The sequence below is a fragment of the Poecilia reticulata genome, linkage group LG21 (genome assembly GCF_000633615.1).
Source record: "Poecilia reticulata strain Guanapo linkage group LG21, Guppy_female_1.0+MT, whole genome shotgun sequence".
In the NCBI taxonomy this organism is placed as follows: Eukaryota; Metazoa; Chordata; class Actinopteri; order Cyprinodontiformes; family Poeciliidae; genus Poecilia; species Poecilia reticulata.
Window position 1 is genome coordinate 4,634,201 of NC_024351.1, and position 19,418 is coordinate 4,653,618.

General features: G+C 38.3%; 1 protein-coding gene across 15 annotated transcripts in view; it reads left to right on the forward strand.

Moving 5' to 3' along the window:
* Positions 1–19,418, forward strand: part of afdna (afadin, adherens junction formation factor a) — a 113,355-nt gene that overhangs the window by 42,333 nt on the left and 51,604 nt on the right. For 12 of the 15 annotated variants that reach the window (XR_532409.2, XM_008397227.2, XM_008397225.2 and 9 more), the window contains 12 exons: positions 84–241; positions 357–517; positions 2,506–2,663; positions 3,460–3,544; positions 4,742–4,879; positions 6,723–6,767; positions 7,730–7,824; positions 9,095–9,345; positions 14,377–14,446; positions 15,437–15,507; positions 15,596–15,663; positions 18,594–18,799. Coding sequence is in view for 14 of the 15 variants with exons in the window: in XM_008397227.2 (XP_008395449.1) it covers positions 84–241; positions 357–517; positions 2,506–2,663; positions 3,460–3,544; positions 4,742–4,879; positions 6,723–6,767; positions 7,730–7,824; positions 9,095–9,345; positions 14,377–14,446; positions 15,437–15,507; positions 15,596–15,663; positions 18,594–18,799 (1,506 nt within the window). In the remaining variant the exon portion in view is untranslated. The remainder of the gene's footprint in view (positions 1–83; positions 242–356; positions 518–2,505; positions 2,664–3,459; positions 3,545–4,741; positions 4,880–6,722; positions 6,768–7,729; positions 7,825–9,094; positions 9,346–14,376; positions 14,447–15,436; positions 15,508–15,595; positions 15,664–18,593; positions 18,800–19,418) is intronic. The other 3 variants (XM_008397233.2, XM_008397237.2, XM_008397230.2) reach the window with 2 other exon arrangements.

The window sequence follows — 19,418 nt, forward strand, 5'->3', positions numbered from 1 at the left end:
CTGAGGTTCGATTCGTTCCTCACCTGGTTTGTTTTTGCAGAAACATTTTTGCTCTGATTTACTTTTTGTCTGATTCTCGCCAGAAGAGTCAGAGTAACGGACCGGAGAAGGAGAAAGACGGAGTGATACAGAACTTCAAAAGGACTTTGTCCAAGAAGGAGAAGAAGGAAAAGAAGAGGAGGGAGAAGGAGTTTGCTCGGATCCCAGACGGAGACGAACAGATTCTGARCCGCGAGGACGGGTAGACCAAACCGGCTGCACACTGCTTGACCTCTGACCTGTCGGTTCCTCCTCCTGTGTTTTTCTTTTTTTAATCCACATCCTCCACCGTCTGTCTGCATATTTTGACRATTTAGGGAGAACAACCGTCTGGCGGCGGAGGTTTACAAGGACATGCCAGAAACCAGCTTCACCAGGACGATCTCCAACCCGGAGGTGGTGATGAAGAGGAGGCGGCAGCAGAAACTGGAGAAACGGATGCAGGAGTTCATGAGCAGCGATGGGAGGCCAGAGTCAGGTACGTTAAACGTTGGTTGATGCCGTTTAAGTTCTGCTGCTCAGATCGTTACAACGAAGCGAAAACGACGCCGTTACCGCGGTTTGGGTCTCTGACTCCAGATACTGAGCGAAGCAGGAAAAACGTTCAGATGTTTTCATTACTGGAGGTCAAAGGGTTTCAATAATTTTAAAATATTTTAAATCTCCCAGGTTGTTTCCTGTTCAGATTCATTTCTGGATCAGATATTTGGCAGAGAGTAGTCTGGATTTTTAAAATGTTGTTCCCCAAACCAATCTGTCTCTAAAAAATATACATTTCTAATTATTAGTTCCTGCATTGAATCATTGTACATCCTTGAAAACTAAAAACGGTGAAGTACACACATCTCATTTTCTCTCTCARGTATTTTGACCTAACAGCTACAGTTTGCTGAAATGCTAGGCTAATGTTAGCATGTTTCCTCTCTGTTYTGATACGACTCGCTGATTATTTGGCTCCAAACCGATTTAGTCCAAAAACAAAGCTAACAAAACCTCTTTCCAGAGAAGATGCTGCTGTATTTTCATAACTAAAGCATAAAGCTTTAGAATAAATCTTTGCTTTGCTGGAGTCGAGTCTCATGTGATCGCAGAGTTAATCTGCAGAGTGACCTGAACATCACAGGTCGCTGCTGATGCTGCTGCTGCTGCTGCTGCTGCTGCTGCTGCTGCTTTGGACTCTCATCAGGATCTACAGAAAGGTTTAAATCAAAGTTTATGCCGATGGTTTTCAGTAGCAGCTCGTTTCCATGCGCTGACTCGGTTCTGTTGCGTCTCGCTCTGCAGGTTTTGGTGATAGTGAAGCCATGTTTGTTGTCGTAGTCGGCATTGATCTTTTGACGTGGCTGTAACCGAACCCCAGGAGCGCCATATGTTGTTAGAAAGTCTCACGCYGGCATGTTTACACACACTGAGAGGCATGTTGAGTGACTGGCACAAACACGCTGACTGGTTGGGTTTGTGACTCAGGCGTTACCTAATCGCTGCGCCAGACGGACGAGTGAAGCGGCTCTAAAAGCGGCTCTAACCGCTGTCTGGTCCGGACAGCTGGTGAGGCAGGAACTCTCCTCTGCAGAAAATACAGCTTCTAAAAATATCTCTGGAATATTTCTGAAACACTTTTTAACACAATTTTTACCTGAATTCCTTATAAAGCTGTAATACAGAGTGCTGCAGGGGAGTCTTACTGTCTACAGCACTTTGAACTTTGATTATATAAGTTACAACAACATTTAAATTCCCTTTTAAAGTATTTAAAGTATTTTTTAATATAATTTGTTTCTTTGAAAACTGGGTGTGTGTCTCCAAGGTCAACTTTTGGACATTTACTCTCAGTATCTACCCGTTTAGGCACTAGAAAAATTCACCTGTACCAAGTAATTTTGGGGAAGTGGGAAGTTTATGGAAGCTGCAGAATGTTGTGATAGTTTGGTATGAAATGGATAATCTGTGGGGAAAAAATCGACCTCCTCTGTCTTCTCCCACTTCCACTGCTTTTGGTTTTGAAGCTGGGCGACATGGCTGAAAACTTTATCACGATATCAGTCTATCGATAATTGTTTTTTTTTTTTTTTTTTTTTTGTTATAAATATTGCCGATCTTGTGGCTTTACCTTTCCTGTTTTATCCACGGTTTTTACTCCATGCCGTTTTATTTTTAAGTCGTTACGAGACACAGCGGTGATATCTGAAGCTGCTGCTGCTGCACCAGTTACTCAGCAGGTGGTTGCTAGGTAACCACAGAATGAGTGAGTTGCTAGGCAACCAAAGAATGAATGAGTTAGTTGATGCCACCAACCTAACTTAGCTAGAATGCTGTGCGGTTGTGGATCGGAGTTCTGTGAAATTATTGAATGTTCTGTCAGACGCTTTACCAATTGATATTGATCACGTCTCTTATCGTTATTGATTTGTTGTCCAGCCCTAGTTTGGGTTCACCTGAATGCAGCGAATGCTCCGCTGTCTGCAGGGGGAACTTTGAAGATTTACGCCGACAGCCTGAAGCCCAACATCCCTTACAAGACCATCCTGATGTCCACCAGAGACACGGCCGACTTTGCTGTGGTGGAGGCGCTGGAGAAGTACGGGCTGGAGAAGGAGAACCCCAGGGAGTACTGCATAGCCCGGGTAAAAACCCAGCCGCTGCACCAAACCATGGCAAACAAGTCCTGATTAATGGTTTTACTGGAGTAGAAGCAGTAAAAGTAACAAATCATCTAATCTTTAAAAATGACATAATCAGACAAACAATTAATCTCATGATAAATTAAAATGAGCTCAATAATTTAATTCATATTTTAAAGGCCAATTTCGTTTAGAAACTTGATAATTAATTACATTAGTTTTTTTATTTTTTATTTATTGTTTTTATTTATTTGGATATTTAAAATATTTTCCACTTTCTCTGTTAGGTTTTCTTTACCAAATAAGTTTATTGATCTTTGATAACTTATTATGCCACTGTTATTATTTTACATGGAAATGGTCTCAAAATAACAATACTATCATTTATCGCCGTCATTTCTGGGACAATTTATCATCCAGCAAAATGTTATTGTAACAGGCCTACTTATGCAGACATGTTGGTATTTTGAGACCCAAAATTAAAACAATTCATACAAATAACATGATTGCAAAATAATAAAAAATATCCCAATTCAGTTTCTTTCATTATAAAACTTGCAAAACTTCAACAGAACTGCAGGTTTTTGTCCGTTTTAGGCTAATTTTTGGTTAAAACAAGCTTTTGTCCTTTCATCTAAAAACCTTAAAATTAATTTGTATTCCTATTCAGCATTAATTTAATCAATTAAAAGCTTCAAATTTCAACTCAAACATGTTTTTAGTGCGATTAAAATCTTTGTAGAAGTGTCTTGGATCTGTTTTAACCCGTTTTAACTTTTATTTGTCTGGATGTTTGCAGCAGGAAGAGAAGACGGGTAAAGAGGTGATCCTGGATGATCTGGACTGCCCTCTGCAGATCCTCAGGGACTGGCCTGCAGACAGAGGTAACCAACCAACTGGATCCACTTCCTGCTGTCTTTTGATTGCTGCTGCCCCCTTCTGTTCCAGAGCTGTCATTACAGCTTTTTATTTCTCTGAATGCATATTTTTCAGATGCAAATGAGTCATTTTGCCAAATCTTCTCCTGTCAGAACTTGATTTAGAAAACACTTGAGACAAACAAATCTTAATCCAAGCGCAAACAACCTGAGTGAATAGAAAAATAAGTTTTCAAAAGGGACAAAGGTGTCCAAACCAAACAGCCAATGTCAAAGTCTAATTGCTTTTATTGTAAAATGATGAATTAACTGTCATAAACAACTTTTTTTTTTTTTTTGGATCGGTTAACTAGCCACACCCGGGGCGGACATGTAGAACCAAGAAATCACATAAAGGGAAGCAGGATAAAGGTTCTGACAGAGTTCAGGTTCTGAGGCTCACCAGGTCTGGCTTGTAATCAGTGCACCCTTATTTAGTGGCCTAGTCAAAGTTTGGACTTAAATCTGAACTGAGACGATGAGCCTGCAAAAACACAAATTCTTACCAATTATTACAGTCTAATTTCTGGTGCAAATTTCTTAGCAAACTTGAAATAAGACCAAACTAACTTACAAGTAGCTTTTCAGTAAAATATAACRGCTTGTTGCAAGTCAGTAATTCCTTAAATCTCAAGTGAAATAATCTGCCAATTTAACAAGTACTTTCTCATGAATATTAAGGAATTATTGATTTAGTTTTGTCTTATTTCAAGTGAGCTAAAGTATTTGCACTAGAAACTAGACTGTAAATATTTGGTAAGATTTAGTGTTTTTGCAGTGTGGAGCGACTCTTAGCAGGTGGTTTATGCTTGAAGACTCTTTTGTGTGACTGAATTAAAAAAAATAAAGAGGAAATTGCTCCACAGCAACACAACTGACTCAAGTGTATTTGTAAATCAATTTCAGCAACAAGGCAGTTCAATTCAGTGCTTCAAAGTGAAATGTTGTTTTCTGTTCTAACCTGAGCCAGTTGGAGAATATAGATATTATTTAAGAGGAGTCCTAGGATTGAGCCTTGCGGTACCCCGAATTTGTTTTCCTAAGATACATTTTCAGATGTTAAGTCCTTGTTTGGGTTCACTCTGAATTGCAGCTTTGCAACTTTATTATATTTTATTTTACTCTGCGGAGTTTTTTGTAAAAGTTGTTTCTTTGTGGCATCAGGAGCGATGGTGTTCCAGCTGAAGAGGCGGCCTCCGGATTACCAGGCCAGGAAGGGGAGGAAGGACGACAAGGGGCTCAGAGGGAAAGACGGCTCCATGCCGCCGGAGAAGCTGCCTTATCTGGTGGAGCTGAGTCCAGGTACGACCACAGCATGTTTTATTTTAGTATTTTATCTGCCACTGTAGCAGCAGGAAGTAGCTTCAGGGGGAGATTCTCATCCTGTTATGACCGAATCTGGACAGCAGGTGGCAGTGCAACAGAGCTCCGTTTCCTGTAGGTTTAGCTAGAAATAAGTCATTTTAGTTGTATTTGCTTGCAAGGAAGATGAATTACTTGAAATTATATAAACTAAAGTAGAAGGATAAACTGAATATATTGAGATTTATTTGTAGGAATGTGAAAGGTAAGTTTTGTCATAAAATCCTGGATTAATGTTGAGCCTGATGAAATTATTAAAAGATGCTTTCTGGTCACTTTTGGTGACCCTTCCCTGATTACTGTCTGCCCTAACAGCTTGTCTCTTGCTACTGATCCCCCTCCTCTCTCTCTGCTTCTGGTCACCCTCATCATCCTACATCATTAACTTCCCTGACCCAAAGGTGACCCAGAAACTTCCACCCACCTGGTTCTGGGTGGTGAGTTTCTGGGTAACCCGACGCCCTGATTCAGGAGAAAACTAACACATCTACTTCATACTGACTGCAGGGTTTTACTGGTCTCTGGTAGTGGGTGAAGTGGGATTACAAGCTGGTTTGGCGACTGATTTATTGCTGCCAGGCCTGGCTGTGTATGAGAGTGTAGAGGTCACTTTTATTTTTGTGCATTTATAGCTGACAGCCATGTTGGCTAAAAAATAAAGAAAATGTAATGAGAAAGCTTTTATATTTTTGTTATAAAGTAATACAGTCCAGATTAGTTTATTCATCTCTAAAAACCAGGGATGCAACAATAACATCGGTATCGGTCGATATTTGACTTTTTTTTTTTTTTTGCATAACTATCCAACAAATAAAACCAGGCCAATATAAAAAATTTTATTTTTATCTTGTTGCTTTCTTTTTCTGGTCGTTTTTTTCCCAAGGTGTCGAAACAGTGGTGAATATGACATTGGTAAATATTGGTAATCAGCTATAACAGCACATCAGATATTGATATCGGCCCAATTTTTCGTATCGGCTGCTAAAACCCAAAGTTCGACGTAACGTGGGAAGAAGTTGGTTTCAGATTGAACTTATACTGATGTTTTTGTAGGGATGTACCGGTATGAAAATTTGGCCCGATATCAGATATTAATATTGCTGTCATAGTCAATATTACTGATACTATGTGTATTTCTCTACTGTGTTGACACATTTGACTAAAACAGATGGCAAAAAAATGGAAATAAATATTGATTGGTTAATATTGGCCCAGTTATATTTATCGGGCCGATACCGATAAGTAAAAAAAAAAAACTCCTAACATCACCCGATACTGATGTTGATGCCGATATATCGTGAATCCCCTAGTTTTTTGGAGTAAATTTGACAGAAAATCGCTAGTTAGAATTTTACGGCTAATTTCCGATCTCTTACTTTGTAAAGTTTTGACCTTCCAGCTCAAATTTCAACTGATTTCCACTTACAATCTAGAATCAGCACTTATTATCATTTTTTTCTTTTATTTAACCTGTGGATCTAGTAAAATTGTTCAAAGAGGCGTTTGTAGCTGTAAGGAGCAAACGCCTAATTTTCAGTGTGAATTGATTTTGCACTTTGAATGCTTTCTGGGGTTAATCAGTTGTTGCTGCATTATTTCTCCTCCTTGCTGCATTTTCACCTTCTGCTATGTGTCTGTTTTCTTTCCCACTTTCTCATGGCATGTTTTGGTTGCCTGGGTGCGTGTGTGTGTCTGTGTGTGTGTGTGTAATTATGGGTGTGTGTGGCCTGTGCACGTGTCCTTCTGCCTCTTACCTGCCTGCCTGCCTGCCTGCCTGCTGTAGGCCGAGGGAATCACTATGGCTACTACGCCTATCGGCACCAAGAAGGTAAAATCTGCACCGTACTTCCTGTTTGCCCCGGCTGCCGGGGTTGTTCTGCTCTGAGCGCAAACACATTCCCTTAAAAATGGCACCTTTCTGATAGTGATTACATCAGATATTCATATACAACTACAAATCAGGAGTAAAAATTGTACATATGACACATTGTAGGATTTTTGAATCTTAAACTGAAACGATTAATTGGATCAATTGTGATTAATTGATTATTCAAATAATTAACTGAACTCAAAAAAGGCAAAGAAAACATATTTACAGCAGTAATTAGACCAAAACTGCACAACAATATTAATTTCACATTTAAGATAAAATCACTTTTGTCTGTTGAAATGTTTTAGTCAAAACTCTTCAAGTGGAAACTTTACCTGATTCAGAATTACTAAAAGATGCTATGTTACTGCATTTTTAGCATTAAAATGTTTATCTCCTTATTTAATAAAGGAATTGAATTATTTATTTTCATCTTAAATGCATTTCTAATTTTGTGTAAAGGCTTACGTGGTTAAATCAAAAATCTGTATAATGTCAATTTTTTTATCCGATTAATCGTCAGAATAATCGATTAATCGGTTACTAAAGCAATTATTAGCTGCAACAGATAAATATGTAGGATTTTTCAAATATCTTTGAATTAAATAGTTTGTTGTAGTAATACTGTAGTTTTCTAATGTGTGAGTCGGAGTTTTCTTTGTTTGAGAGGATTTATCACAAACAATCATAGACAGAAAAATAGAATATCTGTTACTATAAGGTCATGTTGACCTTTTTCCTTCTCTGCTTTGCTTTTACTAAATCTTGCCTACTAATTATCAGTAACTTCTCCACATTTACATCTGTTCACATCACTCTGGATTGACGATTTATTCTTGAAATGTTGGGTTAAATGCGGTTTGCCGAGCGAGCAGCTGAGGTTCGATCGGCGCTAAACCCGAGAGCTTCTGTGCTTCCAGACGGCTCCGACTCCAGAGACAAACCGAAGCTGTACCGGCTCCAGCACAGCATCACCGAGGTCGGCTCGGACTGCACCGAGGACGGCGCCATCCAGGTGAGCGCACATAACCCAGACCTGCTGAACTTTGACCTTTCAACGCCCCCAGCATTTCTCGTAAACAGGAATGATTGTTGGTGTGATTTGTAGTTTATTCGGTTGTTTAGAAGAGGATCAACTTTTTAATCAGCACCCTTCACTCTTGAAAATGTTTAAAAAGACTCAAATTGTATTATTGTAGAGTAGGGGAATGGCATTTCCCCTTCTCTATGGCGTTCCATACATGTCAATAAATTACGGTTATACCAGTGGATTTATTGACACAGGAGAAAAAATACTTTGATATCAAACGTTGTGGTGTTGAACATTTTTAAAAGGAGGATTTCTTTTAATATTAAAACAAGATTCTTACATAATGTTTGAAAAACATTTTGTTTTTGAACCGCAGCAGTTTTTCATTTAGGTTTTTAAGTATATTTTTTTTTGTGCCTTTTTTTTGTTGCCTACAATTAGTTTTATTTTCTTTCTCATGCTAAATGTATTGTGTGATTTTGAAAATATCAATATATGACTATTTAGTTTATTCTTGTGACTATAAAGGAAATGATTCTACAATGTAAACACTGCAAAAAAACAATCTTACCAAGTATTTTTGGTCTAGTTTTTGTGCAAATATCTCGGGTCACTTGAAACAAGACAAAACTAACTTAGAATTAACTTTTCAGAAAGATAGAGGAACTTGTTTTAAGTCAGTATTTGAATATTGATGAATCATTAGTTTCACTTACGGATTATTTCACTTTATGGGAAAAATATCTTGTTATAAATAACCTGTCAGTGGAACTTGTATTTTTAATCAACATTCAAGTATTTTTGTCTTATAGCTCTGATATCTTGCTGAAAATTTACTTGAAAGTTAGTTTTGTTTTATTTCAGTTGCATTATGACATTTGCACAGGAAATTGGAGAAAATGTTTGGTAAGATTTTATTTTTACAATGTGAACTAAAAGGTTGAAATTCTGTTACATTTTGTGTCTGTAAAATGTCTTTCTGTTGGCATTTAACAAAAAAAAAAAAAACCCTGCAGAGAAACATGCTTTTTGTTTTTTCTCTTTGCAGTTCGTAGCTGGAAATAATTTATTATTGGTTTTTAAAACTGAATAAGAGCAGAAATGAAATTTGTGTTTAATGAAAGGCTGACATATTTGAAACGGAACAGCAAACTTGTTTGGTTCCAGGTGTTTCTGTTTAGCAAACCATCTGGTGCTGAATTGAAATCGACTTCAGAGCTGCAGCACGTTTCTTCTTCTGCTTCTGTTTCTGCAGCTGCTCGGCCCGGGGATCCTGCCCCACCACTGCAACCTGATGCACAGCGAAGGCATGGTGACGGTGACGCCGCACGGCCACGACGCCGACACCTTCGTGGACGGCCAGCGCATCACGGAGACCACGGTGCTGCGATCCGGATCCACGCTGCAGTTTGGCTCTGCGCACGTCTTCAAGTTCGTGGATCCCATGTTTGACCAGGGAGGGAAGAGGGACCCGAACGCCGCCATGAGGAACCGACACAAATCCGGGTGAGCGAGAGGCGAACACGAGGCTAGGAGATGAAGAAGAGGGGAGGAGGCAGGGCGTGCACTGCAAAAACATTAAATCTTACCCAGTACTTTTGGTTTAATTTCTAGTGCAAACATCTTTCTACACTATAAATAAAACAAAACTAACGTAAAGCAACTTTTCAGCAAGAAATAGTCCCTTAAAAAGTTAGATTATTTTACTTTTCCATGTTATAAGTGCAATTGATACTTTTTCATCTTTATTTAGTAGAGCTACAACTAATGATTATTTTAGTAACCGATTAATCTAGCGATTACTCAGATCGTTAATCAATTAATTGGATAAAAAATACTCACATTCTACAGGTTTTTTGTTTGACCAGAAAATAATTCACTACAAAATTAAGTTTGTGTTTTTTAAGTGAAACAAAAAAAAAAGTTTCATTTCTAAATAACTTTAACACTTTTTGTGCTTCCTGTGAAATTATTCTGAAATAAAAAAACCACTGATGCCATTTAACTTTCCCTCGGGACTGACTGGGATTGTTGTTAGCATACAGTTAGCATTTGGTCATGGTGCGTTCACTGACTAGAGGAAAGATCAGATCTTATTTGAGTCAAGCATAAAGTCTAGATTCTGATTCTTAGTGGACATTTTACAGACTATTATTTAAAAAATATATTGGAAACACATTAAAGGATGCAAATAAACAAATAGTTAAATCCCTTTTTTAAATAAAAAAATTAAATGTTATTCCGTAAATGTAGCATTGCTTTGATAAATATGAACGGAAACTTGTGAAAACATATTTACAGACATAAGTGTAAATATTTTCTGTATGGTTTTGGCTTAATTACTGCCCTGAATGTCATTTATTTCAGTTTTAATTCTCCATTTAATGATTGATCAATTATTAAATCAGCTGCAATAATAGATAAATCGCGATTTATCACGCTTGAGGATGAAGAAATATTTACTTGAAACAACCTCCATCTTGCTGAAAAGTTACTCTTAAGTTATTTTTGTTTTATTCCAAGTGCACTAAGACATTTGAAGTGGAGACTAAAAATACTTGGTGAGATTTTGTTTTTGCAGTGTGGAGGGAATGAGAGGCAGAGGAAGAGCAGAGGTCTGGGGTTATGGCAGCAGGCTGCCCTCTAATCTGATCAGCATGCTGCTGGGTGGGGCCTCCCGCTCGCTGCACTTTCACAATGAAACGCAGAGCGCCGCAGATCGCAGCAGCAGCGACTTAAACATGACCGTCGCCTTGGAAATATTCACTTTATAGCTGCTTAATGGCGTCATCACCTGGTAACAGTTGGAGAAAGCGAGAGAGAGTGTGAGTAACCTTCGTTCCTCTTTTTATTTTAGACGATTCCAGAGGGAAAAAAGTATAAATTACAGCTCAGCTCTTGTCGTTTTAGTTCATAAAATCCTCCTGAAGTTGTCAGAAGTAATGAACTTCATTGCAGGATGAACTTAAATTCAGTTTTTGTGGCTCATCTGAAGAGTTAGCTGTATTTTCATATCTAGATGTGTTCCTCCCAGTGTGTTGAGTTAATATTTACACTCCAGCCTCAAAGCTCCCATCAGGTGATTTCCATTAGCTTTTACAGGCGTGGAGGAAGAAGTAATCACTGGAATTAGAACCTGTTGGATTACTCTCCATGTCGAAAGAGAAACTTAAACCTGGTTTTTGTCTGAGGGCTTTAAGATCTGCCGGGCTGGAGTTTTTCTCTTTTGTTTTTGGCATTTCGTTACAGAGACACACTCGTTTCCTGAACCTGCTGCATCATTTTGTCTTATTTTACCTGAAATATTAGGATTTTTATAATGAAATGAAGTTGACGGCACCAAAAGGAAACATATTTCTGTCATCTACATGGTTTTGAAAAAATGCAAACCTGCTTTTATGCGTCACCCTTCCTTGTTCTGGTTCTCCTCTACCAGGTATGTTTGGTTTGACGCCAACAAAGACGAACCTCTCTACCGGTTCCTCCACCTGCTTTATGAATGAGATCCTTCTGCYCACACTTTGCATACGGCAGGAAGTTTGACATTTAATTCAATTTGTGGTGAAATGAAAACATTAGAAAAGGATTCTTGTTTCGGTTCATGTTTAATTTACGTCATTTGGCACCTTAGGTAAAAATGTATAGAAAACCTTGAAATTAATTAAATTAAATTTAGATTTTGGTGCAGTAGCAAACTGGGAGCAACTCCCACCACCCCCAGTTATGACTTCGCGTTTCAATATGGCTGCTTTTCACATCAACAGTTGTAATCTGTGTCAGAAACATGTTTATTTTTCAGAACAGACATGTAAAAGTGAGTCTAAAATTAATGTTACATGTGGCGCCTCCAACTCTAAACTGGACAAGTGAAAAGTGATGTTTGTCTTAGAAAGTAAAGCTTAAATTTGTGTGTTTTTTTTAAAGCAATTTGTGGGTGTCGCCATGTTGGAATTTCGAATGCTGTAACCTTGGTTCTGACAATTTTGTTTGGCCAAATCCCAGTGGAGCAGCAGCCATTATGTGTTTACATTTGTGATGGTAGGAGAGAAAAGACTCAGAAAGAAGCCATTTAGGTGGCGCCTCGTAGTTCTGATGGAAACTTATTGTTCTCGTAAGTGTGGATTTGATCAGGTGATCAAATCACAGTTTGAGATATTTGGCAACAAAAAAGATGACAGACCTGATGGTGACTCCAAATATTCACATTTCTGGATCATATTTCATTCTCAGATGAAAAGGACATTTCAGATTCGCCATTTTTCACCCAACTCCCCCATCGTAGCACTCGGCTGGGATTATGTGGTCCGAGGGAATCAAGGGGCTGTTTTCCTTCTAAATTTGCTGCGTAGATGGATTTTAAATATTGCTTTCATGTCTAAGATTATTTTAATACTGTTGTGAGTTGTAAAAGGCGGATTCTTGGAAACTGCATGTCGGTTTTTTCTTCTTGGATCTCAGAGTTTGAGCTTTGAATCTGATGTTTCCAGCTCACTTAACAGAAGTAAACAAACCAGAATATGATGCAGCACAGCGAAAACATAAAATCTGACCAAGTATTTTTCATACAGTTTCTACTTCCAATATTTTAATACACTTGAAATGAAACAAAACCAACTTATAAGTCACTTTTCAACAAGAAATTGGAGCTTGTCTTTAGTAACTCCTTAATATTGATGGATCCAGAACTTTTTCCATTAATATTAAAGAATTACTGAATTAAAAAAAACCCCTCGTATTTCTTGCTGAATAATTACTTTTTTATTTCAAGATGTTTGAAGTAGAAAGTAGACAAAAATTCTTGGTAGGATTTTGTTTTTGTGGTGAATCTACATCTGAATGACAAAGTTAAATCAAATCAAATACAATGAGCTTTTTTTTCACATTTAATCTCTGACAAGAACCAAATCATCTGCAATCGTTGAGTTTTACACAAAAGTCTGAGATATTTTTATTAACAGCAGCCGTAGTTTCTGTGCAGCTGTGACTTTGTCTGGTGTGTGTGTGTGTGTGTGTGTGCGTGTGCGCGTGTGTGTGTGTGAAGTGGTGGATGTGGATCCCTGTGGTTCTCCGGGCGACCGTCCAAACTCTCACAGATACCTTCTTCAGGCCAAGCAGCGTCCCGTTGAGATGTTAAGTCTGATTACAGCCTCAATTTGGCAGTTTTTTAGGATGTGAGGTACTTGGCGCCGGGTTCTGGCAGCTGCACAGACGGCCGTGTAGCGAAGGAGTGTTTGGACCTTTTAATCTGCTGCTTTCTGACTGAAACCCGACTGTCAGCGGCAGCGTTTAGCTTCAATCAGGGAGCGAGTGCAGCGTTTAAAGACCCCAGAAGTCTGCAGCGACGTTTGGCTGTTGCTTCCCACCAACGAGTAACACATGTCTTCTGTATCACAACTGCAGCAGTCATGAGATTGTGTTTTATCCTTTATTCTAAAATGTCTTTATGAGGTTCATTAAGTGGCAAAAAAAGCAACATTTTGAAGAGTGTTTTGATCTGAACATGAGGACAAACCGAGATGTGAGATTTCATCCATTTAACAATCCAGATACCGTTGGTATTTGATTAGAAGCTGCAGATGCACAAAAAAGAGAAAAGAAAACTTACACAAAGCCGTAACAGCGCCACAAGTGTCAAGCGGCTTAATTGTAGCTTCATCCGTTTCAACTTCACTAAAGGAATGTCATGTTGTTGCATTTTGGGCAATAAAATGTTTATTTTCTCACTTAAAAAGGAATTATTTGTTCATTTGTAACTTTTAACGTATTTCTAATATTGTATATAAAAGATGGTTGAAAGAAAGATCTGCGCCATTTTTAAAAATCCAATTAATTGTCATAATAATTGATAGATAAATCAATTACTTAAATAATTGTTAATTGCAGCCCTAGTTCTGGGTTTCCCTCCTGACACATAGGAAGATATTTAACTTGTTTAAGTCAAGTTTTAAGAAAAAAAGACCCTGATTAAAATATTTTATCACCCATTAAGTCAGTTTTGAAGTAAAACGAATATTTACTCTGACTGTTCCAGTTTCTCGTCTCATGTGAGGATGAAAGCGTCAGTCGAATTATTTTACTCCAGAAGCCAAACTGTGTGTGTAAACTCCTGATTAGAGCTTTATATTGTTGGGAAAACCTTGCAGATAAACCAATTAATTCCTGGTTTGTTGCTGTTGTCACGCTGTGATTGGTTTAGCCTGCTCTGAGCCGCCTGCTGTGTTGCTGTGGCTGTGATGGACCTGTCTGTCAATAACAGAGGGGAAATGTTCTGCTGCGTTTGAACCCGACTTCTGTTGCTCCCAATAGACGTCAAACACAGACTGGGTCAGCTGGTCGCTCTCCTAGACATGTGGCATGGGGTTTTATTCTTAATTACATCATTATATAAGTGTCTGTGTTTATATATCAGGGAGTTATTCCTCTCCTGCCTCTCGGATGCAGCTCTCTTCTTCCTGAGCTTGATGAGTTGGAGGAGTAAATATGGCCTCTGGATCAAGTCTGACCTGGTTCTGTTGAATGTTTGTGTGCCGTCTGCAGGAGCGTACCAGAGACGACCTTTGACCTCCGCGGAGACGTCCACAGTGGAGCGCCTCTGCCCACCAGCAAGGTACCAAACATTTGTTTGTTCTTGATGTTTCACTAAACGTTTCAGCGAAATTAGGCCATGAAAGCACTGACACTTTTAATTATAAACTTCTGCACAGTAGATGCAATTCTTTAATTATGTTCCCGTTTATTTGACGCAAATTACAGGGATGATGATGATGATGATGATGTTCGAAATGACTATCTTTGCTGGAAGGTGAAAAGTTGCGTTTTAATAAAGCAGGAAGTGTTTATGACAATATTTTACTGATTCTGAATTTAAGTAATTATTGAAAGAAGAATGTAAGCAAGCAGAAAACATTATTGCATCTAGGAATTGACAGACTCTCTTCTTCTCATCCACTGAAGGAAAATAATCGGATATTTATCTCGTCATCAACAAAATTAGCAAGAAAATTAATTAATGTTGGCCTAAAATTGCACATTTTTACCTCTGTCACCAGCTGGATGCTCCTCAAAGCTTTTCAGGAACAAAATTCAAAACGTCATTTAATCTTCTATCAATTATTTCCTGAGAATTTGATACGATTAATCGGGTTATTCGTGATTAATTGATTATTGAAATGATTGTCAACTAATTTAATAATAAAGGCAATAAAATGTTAAAAGGAATTGAATTAATAATTTGCGTATTTTAATGTATTGCTAATGTTGTATAAAACAGAATCTGCTGTTTTTGTTCAAAATGCGATTAATCATCACAATAATCGATTAATCGTAAAAATAATCGTTAGTTGCAGCCCCCAAAATTAACCTGAATTAATTTAAAAGTTGGCACCGTTTCTGTCATTTGGTTGAGTTTAAGGTTTTATTATTACAGTGAGAATTAAACTGTGACTTTGAACTCCATATGTAATTTATAGGTAGAATAATGTAGATTTATGGAGTTCTAAATATTAATTTTAACATTTTTACACCTTCTAAAAATGCCCCTCTCTTTTTTTTTGTTCTCTTAAAGTAAAATCCTGCTGAAGTTGTTGTTTGTTTGCAGAGCTCAGGGAAACTGGAGATGGAGAGAGGCATGGTGAAGCCCATGATCCGAGGAGAGCAGCAGGACAGCAGGTCAGACGCCATCTTGCCTCCTTCTCTCACTTGAACCCGTCGTTTCTTCCAGGCGTTTTCTCACAGTGTTGTCCGTCCGTCTCAACAGATCCCAGGATCTTTCTGCAGACAGGACGGAGCTGACTCTTCCAGCCAGCATCGACTTCAGAGAAAACTGTGAGCATCAATAACTGGAAACTATTGAGCCTTTTCCAGTCAATGCCAGTCTGCCCTGACTGAAGGGTTAATGTCTGTTTACCAGAAAGCATTTTTGCCTCTAATTTCACAGTTCGTAAGTGAAAAGAGTGGATTATTTCAGTCAGAAAGCCTGTCATTTGAGGTTTTGATGAAATTTAATCAAAACATCAAGATTTCTACCCCCAAAATGTACAAAAAAACAAACAAATCTCCTCCCTACCCACTCCAAAGAGACATCTGTGAGACGGAAACAAGAAGAAGGCAAAGGGTATATAAAACATGTCACTTTCACTGCAAAACAAAAGCATTCCAAGTACTTTTAGTCTAGTTTCTATCTTACTACACTTGAACAAATATTTATCACTACAGAAGGGTTCAGTGAATGCGCATGAGACTGGTGGGTTCGGTACCTCAAAAAGGTTGAGAACCACTGTCCTACATCATGGAGGAAAATGTTTTGTTATAAGTGAAATAATCCAGCAGTTGATCTAGTTAATTTTTCATCAATATTAAGGAATTATTTACTCCCATTTCTTAGGTTTTGTCTTACTACAGGTGTATTAAGATATTTAAATAATCAGTTAGACCAACAACTCCTGCTAAGATGTTTTTTCTCTCCAGTGTTTTCATTGAAGAACCAAAAAATTGTCTCCAGAGTGACTTACTTTGTCCTAGAGACGATGTGCAAGCCTCACCTTTTTCCACATAACCATTCAGTTTGTTACTCTCGACCGTTAAGCTACGCTACATCCAATAATTTAGCTGTCCAAATGTTCCTCAGTTATTTACCCCACAGTAACGACTTGATGCCAGGCCTTTAAGCAAATTGTCTGCATGTGGTGGATGGAAGGGAAGCTAAACATACAGTCAGTCTGCTGCAGTCAAACCGTCTCTCCCTGATTTGCCTGGAAAAACRAGCTGCAGCTGAAGCTAATTATAGAGGCTAAACGTGTAGGAGGATCATTTGGAGAGCAGTTATTGATTTAATGTGATCTGTGGATGTTTCTCACTGACAGAAGCTGCATAATCTGTCAGTAGATTAACTTTATGATCATAAACAGCAACAGTCACCTGGGTGACCTGAACCGATTATTACATGATTTGAGAGCAATAAAGGTTTCCTGTGCTTTATAAAACAATGGAAAGGCTGATTAACGGGTTTAGGTTTCATATATATATTTAGTTTTTATGGCTCTGATTTATATTTGCCTTTTTTAAAGTCGGTGTTTTGATGTTCCAGTCCCAAACGGAGCTAAAAGCGGGTTTTTCTGACGCCGGGTGTTTCCCACACTCAGCGTAGCTCAAAGCTCCCTCGGCTGTTTGCTTTGTCTTTGTTCACCTTTGTGTTTGTTGACCTTTCTCAAGCTTTTGTGTGCACTGCATGTTTGGCATAGTGTGAGCTCATCCGCTTCTGCAGGCACAGGAGGGTTTCAGCCACTCATACCGAGGTGCAGACCTGCATACCCACAATGCACCAGGAGTGAAATCATACACTCAGAGAGGCAGTTTGACTGTTGGCGGTGATGCATCGTTAAAGCCCTGCCAGTCGCTCTGCTCTGATCTTCAGGCTGTAGATGGTTTTAGACGGTGATGCTGAATAGCAGCTGCAGCCAGTTTCACTCAAATCGCTTTTCAAAGCAATTTAAACGTAAAGAAGAAGCAGATTTCAGCGGTGGCAAGTGGTTGACTGGAGAATCCCACATGGGAATGTTCAGAGGTACCTTAAACCCAAACCGCAGAGTGGGAGCAGATCCCGTCGATGTGGGCCGACTCCTGTGTGAAACTGCATGAGGTTTAGAAGGAAGAAGCCAGTCATTGGTATTTATTTATTCAGTTAAATCTCAATAAGACACAAACTTTACTCAGCTTTTGGTGTGTGGTGGAAGAGGAGACGCTCATAAACTTACGACCAACAAATCTGCAGCAAATTTAGTTTATGATGCTGTTCTGATTTTTTTAGACCAAAATCTTTCAACTTTAATTCATTTTAATCGATGCAACAACAGATTTTAGGCAGTTCTAGAGACTAAAAGAGGTTCCAACCCCAAACAACAAACAAATGGTAATAAAAAAACTTTGGTACGATTTGAGATCCTTTTAGCACTGCAACTAATGATTGTTCTAGTAATTTACTATTCTACCGTTTATTTGGATGATTAGTTAATTAATTAGATAAAAAAATATTTGGCACATTCTGCAACTTTTCCTGTCTTGTAGTATTTTCTTTAGTTGCAGATGCATCTTTTACAAAGTTGACGAATCAATCGTACACTAAAGGAATTTTTATTGCATTTTAGGCAACGAAATGTTTATCTACTTTAAAATGTTTTCTTATAATAAAAGATTTTAAATCTTTATTCAGTATTAAAATATGCAAATGAACGATTCAATTCCTCCTTTAAATCGATCTGATTGAATATGCAACATGTGCCCATTTTTTATACGATTAATCGATTAGGTCATTAATCACATTAATTCTGTTTCCACTGTATTTTTATATTTATTGAGATTTACTTTTTATTTATTTGTAATGCCTTCAAGAGTTGCCATTTTATTTTCTTGTGCTTTCTTGCACAATGACAATAAAGGGTTTCTGATTTTATGATTCTGATGATTAATGGATTAATCAATTACTAAAATAATTTAGTTGCAGCCAGATTTCTTATACGATTAATCGATTAATCAACAAAACAAAGATTTTTCCTGCCATCAGCATCTACAATAACTCTGTGAAGAATCTGAAATAATGAGTTACAACATTTAAATTCCCTTTGGGAGTCATAAAGTATTCTTGAATTCGAAATCGATTAATCGCCAGAATAAACGATTAATCAATAACCAAAATAAATGTCAGTTGCATTCCGTAAATTGTGTTGATTTGACGGTGAAACCTGACTCCTGCTCTGCAGCGGAGGACACCTTCCTGTCGGCCATCATCAACTACACTAACAGCTCCACGGTCCACTTCAAGCTGTCGCCCACCTACGTCCTGTACATGGCCTGCCGCTACGTCCTGTCGCCCACGTACCGGCCCGACATGTCGCCGTCGGAGAGGACGCATAAAGTCATCGCCATCGTCAACAAGATGGTGAGCATGATGGAAGGCGTCATCCAGGTCAGTAACTCTCTCCTCCATGTTTGTTGTAATCATTTTCACCGTTTTCTGCTCCTGAGAGTCCGGCAGGTTCCCGCCATGTTGCTGTTTTTTTGTTGTTGTTGAAATGTGGGCATTCTGGGTTTACACATTAACTTTACTTACAAACTACACTTTGTAGTTGTAAGGTGCGTTCGCATTTGCTCGCCTGTTGCCTCCTTTGCGCTTGGTGTTTTGTGCATTTCCCATCGGTTTTTAACGGCAAACGGGAAAACGGCAAAGAAATGCATGGAGTTCTCTGAAGCGTCTGTTTGGATTTTTGTGTTTATTTGATCTCACTGGCAGTTTTTTTTTTTTTTTTTTGGTGTGCAGTGACTTTATTGAATAAAACACATCCTGTGGACATTAGTAGGTTTCATTTTAGTGGGATTTATGAAGATATTTCAATATGAGGCTGGGGACAGAAGATGAGAACCTGCACTTTTCTTATTATTCGGATGTAATAATAAGTTTATGAGGACATTTAAACTACACTAACCCAACAGTTTTTAGTGCATTTCTGCAAGTTGAGCACTTGAAAAGCTGTAACAAACCCAGTCAGAAATTTTAAAGTATTAAAAATTTAACTATCAACAATTTG